This window comes from Schistocerca cancellata, chromosome 5, assembly GCF_023864275.1.
Source record: "Schistocerca cancellata isolate TAMUIC-IGC-003103 chromosome 5, iqSchCanc2.1, whole genome shotgun sequence".
Classification (NCBI taxonomy): Eukaryota; Metazoa; Arthropoda; class Insecta; order Orthoptera; family Acrididae; genus Schistocerca; species Schistocerca cancellata.
The window spans coordinates 722,074,880-722,087,282 of record NC_064630.1 but is presented as its reverse complement, the minus strand read 5'-3'; the positions used below and the strand labels follow the sequence as shown (position 1 = coordinate 722,087,282).

Sequence of the window (12,403 nt, the reverse complement as noted above, 5' to 3'; positions counted from 1 at the left end):
TGTTTCAAATGGGTTCAAATCAAAACGTTTTTCTTAAGCTGAAATTATATTCTGAGCCTTTTTTGCAATGTAAATTTTTTAATATACTGGTAAATGTTAATTTTGCCCCTTGTTTGGTTGCCAAATTCACTAGATTTGTTGATTTCAACATGGACATTGTTGATCTTAAATATTTTTTTTATCAGTTTCAACTTAGAGAAGTTTCTCTTACTAACATTACTTGGGGCAGCTGTGAGAAATATTAGGAATTATAGCATTATAAAAGAACCATAGGTAATTTGCTTCACATTTGGACTCAGAAACACAGTGGGCCAGAGTCAAAACCAGTATCTTGAGGAGCTTGGTCAAAGTCGCATTCCTCATCATCGACACCCAGTATTATTGCAGGCCTTAGGAAGGCATATTTTGCGACCAAATTCTGGAGCTGCTGGAACCTTTCACGAATTTCAGCAGTTATTTTATCTAACGAGGAAAACATTTTCTATTTTAAATAGTCTTCGTGCGATAAGCTGGTGTCTCTACTTCTGTCGCCACAGAGTGCCACTTCCTAATTCAACCTGGAAGTTTAAGAGAAAGCCAAGTTCTTAACAAGCTTTAACCATAACTTAAAGCCTCATCTATGAATTCCTCTCGTTTATATCCTCTGTAAGGCGCTTATTTTCTGAACACACCGATGTAAGTTAAATCCCTCCATTGAAAATGATTTTGGGTATCATTCACTTAGTGTACTACCAGTTGCCGGACCCAAGATACACAGAAACGAAAATGACTGCATGATAACTATATAACAAAGTTCCTGTGTTCAAGTCTTCGTCTGTTTCTGTTGTCTTGTGTAGGGTCGTCAAAATTTCTTTGTAATGATTTCGTGTCATGTCTACTTCATCGCCTCTTGCACTCCAGTGTGTCTCCTGAGCCCTCTTCACACTCTTGCCTATAACAGCAATCATAAATTCCCATTCCTGAGTGGACATGGAATAGAAGTCATGACTACATCCTATTGTGCCAAAGAAAGTCACTGAATTCACCTCCTCCGAAGTCACATGCAAGCAAACTATGTCCAGTGCCTGGTTTGAGGGGGCACAAATTCGACAATATGGTTGACATATTTTCTTCGTTGCTGCACACCTCTCTCTCCTAACCTTATAAAAAGTTGAAAAATTTGTATCTCAAGACAAGCTCTTATGAGTGGTGGAATTCTCATGAATCTAGCGAAATGTGGTGTTAACTGAATTCACCCCCTTAGGTAGTGGTAAACCGCAAATGGAGCACGCCCTCCCATAACCAGACTGGATGCACCTCGTCTAATGGGCAGTGAAAATGCCTACTGAACTCCCACTGACAAGGCGTTATAATAGATGAAATATACGCAAAACTACTCCACAAACTTAAACCAGCATAATTTATTGCTACGCAAGAATTCTCTACAGGACGAAAAATTATGTTACAAATTATTTCTCAGTTCATGAATGTATACGTTTTCTTTCTTGGACCTGTCATACATACATAAAGTTTTTCTTTGGTGTTACGGATCACTCACACAAACAGCTCGTATAAACAATCTTCGAAAACGATTCGTTCAGCATAACGGAAAGCATAGAAGAAAAACCCAAAATTGGAGCAGGAAAAATAAATGGCAACGTCCTTAGCATCTTTTGATAAGCTTTAACTAAATATTGCTAAACGTTGTCAACGGTCTCCACATTTTTTTGCTAAATTGCGAAAATAGGGAGGGTGGCAAATATCCACGCTACACCACTGTCAACACGTATTTGTATACGTCCAGGGAGGATACCGAAAACTAATCAATAATCATTGACATACTGAGGTATCGTGAACATTATAAACAGAAAATGCAAATAATTAGTGAATTATGTATAATCCAAAGCGAAAATTTACAATTTGAATGCTCTGCAGACGATGTTATACATATTTGTCCATATTTTGAAATATTGCCATCGTAATAAGAGTAAAACAGACGAAGGAGAAAAACTGTTAAATAATTAACAGGCCCGCTGATACTCATAATGCTGTACTTGATCTATTGCTTGGTATTCCCTGAAGGCTCTCTGTCACCCACAGTACTTTTGATTTTAGTGGAAGTCAGCTGTTGGTTGCGGTGCTACAAGAGGGCTGTGACATGTGGTTTGTTGTTGTTTACATTTCGGAAATACTCGCTGTATTGTTGTGAATTGCAGTGCGCGTGTTTCAGCATGTCTAACTTTTTGCCACCTACATGGCAAGAAATGCTTGATCTTCTAACCTTGACAGCTAAATGTGACGGCTTTTTTGAAAGAGTCACCAATTTACCGGCGAGAAATAATGCTGTAAAAACTTGTCTGAGCCACTCATTTTACAGGTAGGGTCTGTAAGTCGTCCACTACCTTAAAAGTGTTTAGCTCGTGACGAATAAATCTTCATCTTTCAAACTAGAGCTTTGAGTTTACTGGTTAAGTATCTTTCAGTCGTAGAAGAGAGTGAGATGGAGCAGTGCATAAGACTCCGGACTCGCAGACAGGAGAGCGGCGATATAAAACCCCACTTCACATTTACGTTTTCGGAGATTTGCTTAAGGCAATTCCCAGGATGGTTCCTTTGATTAGGACACAACCGAATTCCTTCCCCAATCCGCGCTTGTTCTGCGTCTGTAATGTCCTCGCGTTGACAGCTTGTTAAAAATCCTAAACTTCCGCCTTCAGTCGTAAAATTATTTCCAATATAAAATGAACTAACTTTCCTTTGCTCTATATTCATAATGCATTATTATAACCAAAGCTGAATCAGACAACCCTTCTCTCATTCCAAAATAAATATAACTACTCAGAACTGTTGCATGTGAAACTGACATAGGGAAATCTTAGTTGCCTCTAAATCCCAATTGCACATTTTAAGGGTCTATAGCAAGGCCTCAACTCATGTATGGAAATATACTGGTTCTTGTACCAGAATTACAAGCCCTCATGTGAAATACTCTTGCAGTTATTGTGTTTTAACTAGCTAACGTAAACTAGTAAATATTACCAATGCTATTGTAGGAAGGACAGGATGAAACAAAGCAAACCATACCTCAAATACACCCTGTGAGATGAGAATACAGAAAATTGCATTCGCCCCTTACCAACCAAGTCTACCATTCATTGTTATTAACTGTTTCTAAATATAATTGCCAACATCTTACAAATTGCTATAACTCTTTTACTCGGAAAATGCAGAGTGGCAGAATACATTGTGTTATTTATTGGTCTAATAGAATTATTTGTACTCAATTTTCTTTACAAGCATTCAAAGTGTACTAAGAGAATTCAAAAACACATGTAAGACTGCTCCTTGGCATTGATATGTAGACTTAGGCTATATCACAGTCCCTCATAACTTCATATTCTCATCATGTGATTGACATCCAATGATGAACAAAGGTTATCTTTGGGCTCTTATAATACATGACACTTGTGTGTTTAAAGCATAATACATCCATACTTCAAGTATGTAGAACTGACAAAGAAAGCAATAATTTTTGGGCTGGTGGTTTATTTTAGTCACAAGCATTTCATCTACAAGCAAGAATGTATATATAGTGAGAAGTGTCATACAATGATGATTTTGAACACCTGAAATGCAACATGATTTTTAATGGAATTGACAGTTCGTTACTGAAACAGATTCTTTCTCCTTTTTCCTGTATGTTGCTGTACTTTCTGTTTTTCTCCTTTTTCCCTATACATTAGTGTATTTGCTGTTAAGTTGTTCTTCATAGCTTTCAGGATCCACCATTTCACTAATGTGATGGGTTCCTTAGTCTGGACCAATCTTAGTTGCTGAATAGGTGATTTAAGAAGACATTCTTACACTCTACACATTCTGTGTGTGATTTTATAGTCAATTCTGAAGTTAGGGGTACCAAGGCAGATAGAATGTGTGCATGCTGTGTGTGGACACAGGAGAGCTGGTAGCAGTCTGCAAACAGCAGAAGACAGTTTTGGCATGGTCTGCAGCCTCTAGGCTGCTACAACAGGGTGGCAGAGAATCTGGTGTATTGCATGGACTAATGAGATGCCACATGTTTTGTTTATGGGCTCTGCTGCTGAGGCACCTTACAGGTACCTGATGCTGATGATCTGTCGTCATTGCAGGATGCGTGCAGGTGATAACATGTTCAGGTCGCCTGAGTCGGAAGGTCAATGTGGAATGAATAAATGTGGAGGCTGGCTGTCTGACCTTGGACATTCACCCTCTGAATGGACAGGTGACCGCTCCTTCAGAAGGGTCTGAGCCGGCACATGTGTGTGTGTGGGCGGGGGAGGGGGGGGGTTGCTAGTTATCAGGTATTAGTTGTTGGATGCATTATGCAGCCCATAGGGAAATAGCTTCTAGGGCCAGAGAGAATCCAATTTGCACTCATTATGTCTGCCAATGAGGCCTCATCCGAGATATAGTGGTGGCCCTGTCTGTTACTATTGAACATGTTGAGTGCAGTCCTCTATAAGTTGTGGGCAGTAACATGTGTCACTTGTTTTCTGAGGGCATTATCTGATCATACGGGAGGCTATTGGAAGTGATGAAGTCTGGTGGTCTCGTTCATGGGGTGCAAGCAGAGCTTGTGTAATTTGCAGCATCATTCCCAGAACTGATCAAGGGCCTTTGGTTTAGAGCCAAGTAGAGGGTCTCAACTAAAGTCTCTTTTGATTCTGTGACAGATTTGGTTGTCTACATTATGGGGTGGAGAGTTGTAGGACTTTCCTTGATAAGTCATGAATGTACTATATGTAGGAGGAGCTACCTGGGTACTAGATTACTTATGTTGAGTGCACATGGTTTTTTTTTATGCTAGGCAGTAGTTTGAGGTTCTCTGATCAACACTCCCCAGTCAGTATGCAGAGAACGAAACCAGACTGTAAAAGTAATGACACTTCGACTGTCAAAATTTTAATGGTAAATTGTTGAAGTATTCGTAAGAAAATTCCTGCATTTACTGTCCCCCAGGAAAGGTGTTGCACTCAAATTATTCTCAGACCAAGGGCTGGGTGAAACCCAAAGAACAAATCTCTTAAATATTTAGTGAGGCATGAAATGTATATTGAAAAGCCAGATTAGATACTAGAGCAGAGAGAGAGTGTTCATTGCAGTCAACAGAAATGTGTCTATCAAGCTCAAAATTGAGTCTGACTGTGAAACTTTCTGGATGCTTGTAACAGGCTTAGGTGAACTCCGTTTAATTATCTATTATCTGACATTTCTACTGACCACCTGATTTTGCTGTATCAATTTTAGAATCATTGATCATTGAAAGAAAGACTATGCTCATAGCATGGAAAAGTAATATTAGTTGGAGGAGACTTTAGCCTACTGCATGTAGACTGGGATGTCTGTGGAGTCATTGCAGGTGTCTTGGAAAGACAAATACTGTATTTGTGGAGTACAACACTTTTTTCTGGAAGCTGTCTTAAGCAGCTAGTTTGACAGCCTACAAAAAGTGGAAATATTTTAACCTTATAGCTACAAATAGGCTTGACCTTATCAGTGGTGTCAGTATAGAGACAGGGATGGGTGATCATTATATCATCATAACAATGATGGTTACTAAAATTAATAAATCTAATAAGAAGACTAGGAAAGTATTTTCATTGGAAAGAGCAGATAAACAGTGATTAGTATTCAATTTATACAATGGATGGATATTTAGTTCCCATATGAAGGGTGTAAAGGAATTTTGGGCAAAATTTAAATCGGTTGTAAATTGCCCTCTTAACAAGTATGTGCTGAATAAATGGGTGGACAGAAAAGACCTGCTGTTGTGTAATAACAAAATTTGGAAAATGCGTAGGAAACAGAAGCTGTTGCACTATTGGTTGAAAAAATAATGCGCAAATGATGACAGGTAAAATTAAGTAGAAATTCATGTGTCTGTAGAAATATTGATATGCAAAGCATACAACAACTTCCACCACCATACCTTAGCAAAATGATATTGCTGAGAACCAGAGAAAATTCTTGTCGTATGTAAAATGGCTAAGCGGGTCGAAGACTTATATCCGGACACTCATTGACCAGTCTGTTGTGGCAACAGAAGACAGCAAAGGGAAAGCTGAAATTTTAAATTTCTCATTTAAGAAATCAGTCACACAGAAGGATACATGGGCACCGCATTGTTTGACTGTTGCAGAGACTCCCTTACAGGGAACGTAGTGATGGGCATCCTCGGTGTAGAGAATCAGCTATCCTCGACAGCAAGTGTTCATCAGAGACAAGGGTATAGTCAGGAGCGCCCCAGGGAAGTGTGACATGATAGCTGTTATTCTCTATATACATAAAAGGTCTGACAGACAGGGTGAGCACCAATCTGTGGCTGTTTGCTGACGGTGCTGTTTTGTATGGAGAGGTGTTGTCATTGAGTGACTGTAATAGGATAAAACATAACAGACAAAATTTATAGTTGGTGTGATGAATGGCAGCAAGCTCTAAATATAGAAAACTGTAAGATGAGTAGCAAAAATAATCCTATATTGTTTGAATGCAGCAGTAGTAGTGCACTGCTGGACACAGTCACATTGATTAAATATCTAAGTGTAACGTCGCAAAATGATATGAAATGGAAAGAGCACATAAGGATGGTAGTAGGGAAGGCAAATGGTTGACTTCGGTTTATTGGAAAATTTTAGGGACGTTTGGTTCATCTGTAAACCAGACAGCTCGTAGAACACTAATGCGATGCTTTCTTGAGTATGGCTCAAATGTTTGGGATCCCCACCAAGTTGAATTAAAGTAAGACACTGAAGCAGTTCGGAGGTGGACTGTTAGGTTTGTTACTGACAGGTTCAGTCAATATGTGAGTGTTACGGAGATGCTTTGTGAACTAAGTTGGGAATCTCTGGAGGGAAGACAATGTTCTTTTCACAAACCACTGATGAGAAAACTGAGAGGACCATCATTTGAAGTTGACTGCAGAAATAATCTACTGCCATTGATGTACATTTTGCTGAAGTACAACAAAGGTGAGATAAAAGAAATTAGAGCTCATACAGTGACATATAGACAGTTATTTTTTCCCTTGCTCTGTTTGTGAGAGAAATGGAAAGAAAATGATTAGTAGTGGTACGAGGTCCCCTCTGATATCCACCATATGGTGGCTTTCAGAGTATACATGTAGATGTAGATCATATCCTACAAAATATCATTTGACTGACTTTTCATCCATTTTCTTTCACCTCTGAACTGGAATGTAAGCATAACTTGAGGACCCTCCAATACACAATTGTTTATGTCTTGCTTATTCATTATTCACAAGGACTAACAGAAACAGACACAACTCTGCCCACACAGCTGTTGGAAAGCTGGATTCGTAATTTGAATATTTGAAAACTCTTGCCATTTCTTTTATTGTTCACATTTCTTGTTTGCTGCTTTCATTCTGATGAGGTGTGTAAGGAGCAGTATCTCTTTGCTTGTCAGACTCATAAATATTATTGATGGTAAGTGCATATTTGGCATAATTATGAGTTCCGTTAGTCTTTTGGTGAAAATTGTGTTTTCTCTTTTGCTGCCTGTTTTGTACTTTTACAGCCTGTCTTCAGTCAATGGTTCAGTGTTTACTTTAACATTAGACGTGGGAGACAGGCAAAACACCCTCAGACATAAGGAAGAATAATTCCAGTTCAAAATAAATCAGTTGATAACAGGTGTAAATATTAATGAGCCATGGTTGCAAAATACTGACACAAATTATATACAGAAGATTGGAAAAATTGGTAGAAGCCAACTTTGGCGAAGATGAGTTTGGATCCCAGAGAAGTGTAGGAACATATAGGAACTTATGAGGCACTACTGACCCCAAGACTTCTCTTACAAGATAGATTGAGGAAAGGCAAACCAGTATTTATACCTGTAGATTTAGAGAAAGATTTTGACAATACTGACTGCAGTACAATCTTTGAGATTCTGATGGTAGGAAGGATAAAATACAGGGAGTGAAACATTGTTTAAAACTTTTGCAGTATCCCTGATGTTTGATGACCTGTACATCTATCATACAGTAATGGAAACCAAAGAAAAATTTGCAATAGGAATTAAACTACAGGGTGACAAAAAAGAAACACCTTTGAGTGTTGTCGATGACATTATACTTCTGTCATAGATAACAAAGGACTTGAAAGACCAGTTGAGCAGAATGAATAGTGTGTTGAAAAGAGGTTTAGAAGATAGACATTAATAAAAAATAAAATAACGGTAATGGAATGCATTCAGATCAAAGCAGGTGATGCTGAGGGAATTAAATTAGAAACTGAGACACTAGCACTCCATCTTCAGGCCATGAGTGGCCTACCTGGGACCATCCGACCACCGTGTCATCCTCGGTGGAGGATGCAGATAGGAGGGGCGTGAGGTCAGCACACCGCTCTCCCGATCGTAAGATGGTATTCTTGACCGAAGCCGCTACTATTTGGTCGAGTAGCTCCTCAATTGGCATCACGAGGCTGAGAGCACCCCGAAAAATGGCAACAGCGCATGGCAGCCTGGATGGTCACCCATCCAAATACCGACCACGCCCGACAGCACTCAACTTCGGTGATCTCACGTGAACCGGTGTATACACTGCGGCAAGGCTGTCTCTTAAAGTAGTAGATGCATTTTGGTAGTTGGGCAGTAAAATAGCTGATGATGGCCGAAGCAGAAAGAATATAAAAAATAGTCTGGCAAGGGTGAGAAAAGTGATACGGGAAAAGAGAAATTTGTTAAAATGGAATGTAAATTGAAGTGTTAGGAAGTCTTTTCTGAAGGTCATTGTTGGGAGTATTGCCATGTATAGAAGTGAAATGTGAATGGTAAGAATTTTGCAAAGAGGAGAGTAAAGCTTTTGAAATGTAGTGCTGCAGAAGAGTGCTGAACATTGGATGGGTAGATCACAAACCTAATGAGGAAGTACTGGATAGAACTGTGGAGAAAAGAAACTTGTCGCACAATGAGACTAAAAGAAGGGAATGATTGATAGGACTTATTCTGGGACACCAAAGTATCATCGGTATAGTATTGGAGGAAAGTATGAGTGTGTTTGGGCATGGGGGGGGGGGGGGGGGGTTAATTATAGTGGAGACAAAGAGATGAATACAATGAACAGGTTCAAATGAATATTGGTTGCAGTGTTATTTGGAGATGATGAGGCTTGCATGTGGCAAATTATCATAGAGAGCCACACCAAACCAATCTTTGGGCTGAAGACTACAACATGTATTGGAAATTCATAATAATCCAAATCCCTCCATGTGGGCAAATCTACTTTTCCAGTTAGAGGTCTAATGTGCTTTTCTTGTTTTTTGAAAAAAAAGAAAAATGCTGTCAGCAGTTATTGATCTAAAAGTACTACACTCATTTTTATTTGTGTTTCTTATAACTTTCATTACTGGGACTGTAAACTGTTTGGCTGTCTCCGATTTTTATATTGGAACTAGGAATATAGTGGCGATATGTGTAATATTACCATACATACACTATGTGTACAAAAGTATCCGCACACCCCATTGTGCTGCCACCTACTGCCAGGTACTCCATATCAGCGATCTCAGTAGTCATTAGACATCGCGACAGAGCAGAATGGGGTGCTCCGTAGAACTCGCGGACTTCCAACGTAGTCTGGTGATTGGGTGTCACTTCTGTCATACATCTGTGCGCAAGATTTCCACACTCCAAAATTTCCCTAGGTCCACTGTTTCAATGTGATAGTGAAGTGGAAACATGAAGGGACACATACACAACAAAAGAGTACTGGCCGACCTCGTCTGCTGACCTACAGAGACCGCCGACAGTTGAAGAGAGTCATCATGTGTAATAGGCAGACATCTATCCAGACCATCACACAGTAATTCCAAACTGCATCAAGATCAACTGCAAGTACTATGACAGTTAGGCGGGAGGTGAGAAAACTTGGATTTCATTGTCGAGCGGCTGCTCATAAACTACACATCACACCAGTAAATGCCAAACAGTGCCTCGCTTGGTGTAAGAAGCGTAAACACTGGATGATTGAACTGTGGAAAACTGTTGTGTGGAGTGACGAATCATGGCACACAGTGTGGCAGTCCGATAGCAGGGTGTGGGTTTGGGAATGCCCAGTGAGCATCATCTGCTAGCATGTGTAGTGCCAACAGTAAAATTCGGAGGTGGTGGTGTAATGGTGTGTTTTCCATGGGGCTTGCAACCCTTGTTGTTTTGCATGGCACTATCGCAACACAGGCCTACATTGATGTTTAGCACCTTCTTGCGTCCCACTGCTGAAGAGCAATTTGGGGATGGTGATTTCATCTTTCAACACAATCGAGCACCTGTTCATAATGCACGGCCTATGGCGGAGTGGTTACATGACAGTAACATCCCTGTAATGGACTGGCCTGCATAGAGTCCTGATCTGAATCCTATAGAACACCTTTGGGATGTTTTGGAACACTGACTTCGTGCCAGGCCTAATCGACCGATATTGATACCTCACTTCAGTGCAGCACTCTGTGAAGAATGGGCTGCCATTTTCCTAGAAATCTTGCAGCAGCTAATTGAATGTATGCTTGCAAGAGTGGAAGCTGTGATCAAGGCTAAGGATGGGCCAGCACCGTATTGAATTCCAGCATTACCAATGGAGGACGCCACGAACTTGTAAGTCATTTTCAGCCAGGTGTCCAGATACTTTTGATCACATAGTGTACTATCATTTCCTGCTCACATAGCATGACTTTCCCCAATGTCTTACTGGTCCCAAACCCACCACCTCATTTGTTATAAACCTGACCAACTATGTCCTGATCCATAACTATCTCTCTTTCAATGGGGCTGTATACAAACAAATCAGCAACACAGCCAGCAGCGGGCATGTAGGTGTTACTCTTATACGCCAACTAGATTGTAGACCATCTAAAGGAAAGTTGTGTGGCCGCCCAAGATCTTAACTGCTTTCCCGGTTCAGATTCATTGATAATAACTTCATGACCTGGACCCAAGCTAAGACACACTATCCTCATTCCTCATTAGTTTCAATACTTTGTACTTCATCCTCATCATTTTGTCCCTCCACCTCTCTCATGGCTCTGTGAAAACCTCTGTCCTTTATCAAGCCCATCAGTTGTCAACAGTACCTCCAGTTTGATCGCTGCCCTCCCTTCCACACTAAAAAGTTTCTCATTCACAGTCTGATTGCTTACAGGTGGCACATCTGTGACAAGCAATCATTTTTTATGCTGATAGTCTTGACAAATGGTATTGCCCTCCAGTCCTAAATCACAAACAGACCTCCTATGCTGTATCCACACACATCCATAATCCTTCAAACACTCGCAAGAACCAGGTGCAAAAGAGAACCCCTTTCATTACCCAGCCACGTCCTTCAGCTGGGCTTTGACTTTCTATTATTGTGTCTGGAAATTAGGAACATCCTATCCGTAAACCTTTCCATGTGTCTCAGGGTGATATTCAACTGCTAATTCAGTCCATGAAGTATTCTGGTACATACTTACACCACATTTATTTACAAACCTTCACCACATGCTTAATACCAGTGGAAGACCTGTTGTATGCAACTACTGCACACATTCTATTTCAGTCTTGCTACAGAAGTATATAACTCTATCAAAGGGAGGGCCACCTGTGAAATCAGTGGCATAGTATACCTGCTCTGCTGTAACTTTGACAGAACTCTTTTATGAGGGTATGACCACCGACCTACTGTCTGCCAAATTGTGACCAAGAGAAAAATTTACCAATCAGTGGCAGAAGACACAGCTGGGGACAACAGATTCAATTTCAGTGCTTGCTTCACAACCCATGCCACCTGGATAATTCTCCCCATTTCCACATTCTCTGATTTGTAAATAGGAGTTATCCTTACAACACACCCTTCAATCTTATAATTTTGATTTGTAAATAGGAGTTATCCTTACAGCACACTCTTCAATCTTATAATTTTCCTGCCCCCCCCCCCCCCCTCACCCTCTACTTCTGCTACCATGCCTCACCTTCCCCACCAAACACACAACCCTTACCCCATCAATCTACACTCACACTTCCTCTCCAGTTCTCTCTCTTCCTTGATTCTATCTTGCTCACTTAACCATTTCTTCACTTCATTGTGTGGTGCACCCAACTCCTGTAAATTGCACCAGAGGGAGTTTATCAGTGCCATATTCCTATTCTGTTCCCTTGCCGCCTCTCCCTCCCAGCCTTCAGCCATCCTTTTTCCACCTTCTTATTTCCCTCTGTGCATCTTTTCTCTTCTCACTTACTCCACTTGGCACAACTCCTCACACCAGATGCACTACGGTGCTGAGAAAAATAGTCAGCTCGTACTGTGTAGCTGTGTGCATTTATGTGGATGTACATGGCATGTTAATTAGCTCTAAAGAAGATAAATTTTTGAAAGCTCAGCGAAGTTTTC

The 12,403-nt window shown here is 40.4% G+C and overlaps 1 protein-coding gene across 2 annotated transcripts in view; it reads left to right on the top strand.

The window, feature by feature from the left end:
• The first annotated feature begins 2,069 nt into the window (after positions 1 to 2,069).
• The window catches only part of LOC126188183 (SET and MYND domain-containing protein 4-like), a 141,903-nt gene continuing 131,569 nt past the window's right edge, over positions 2,070 to 12,403 (top strand). Inside the window, exon 1 of one of the 2 annotated variants that reach the window (XM_049929708.1) lies at positions 2,070 to 2,142. Coding sequence is in view for 1 of the 2 variants with exons in the window: in XM_049929707.1 (XP_049785664.1) it covers positions 2,211 to 2,356 (146 nt within the window). In the remaining variant the exon portion in view is untranslated. Of the gene's footprint in view, positions 2,357 to 12,403 lie in introns of both variants that reach the window. The other variant, XM_049929707.1, reaches the window with a different exon arrangement.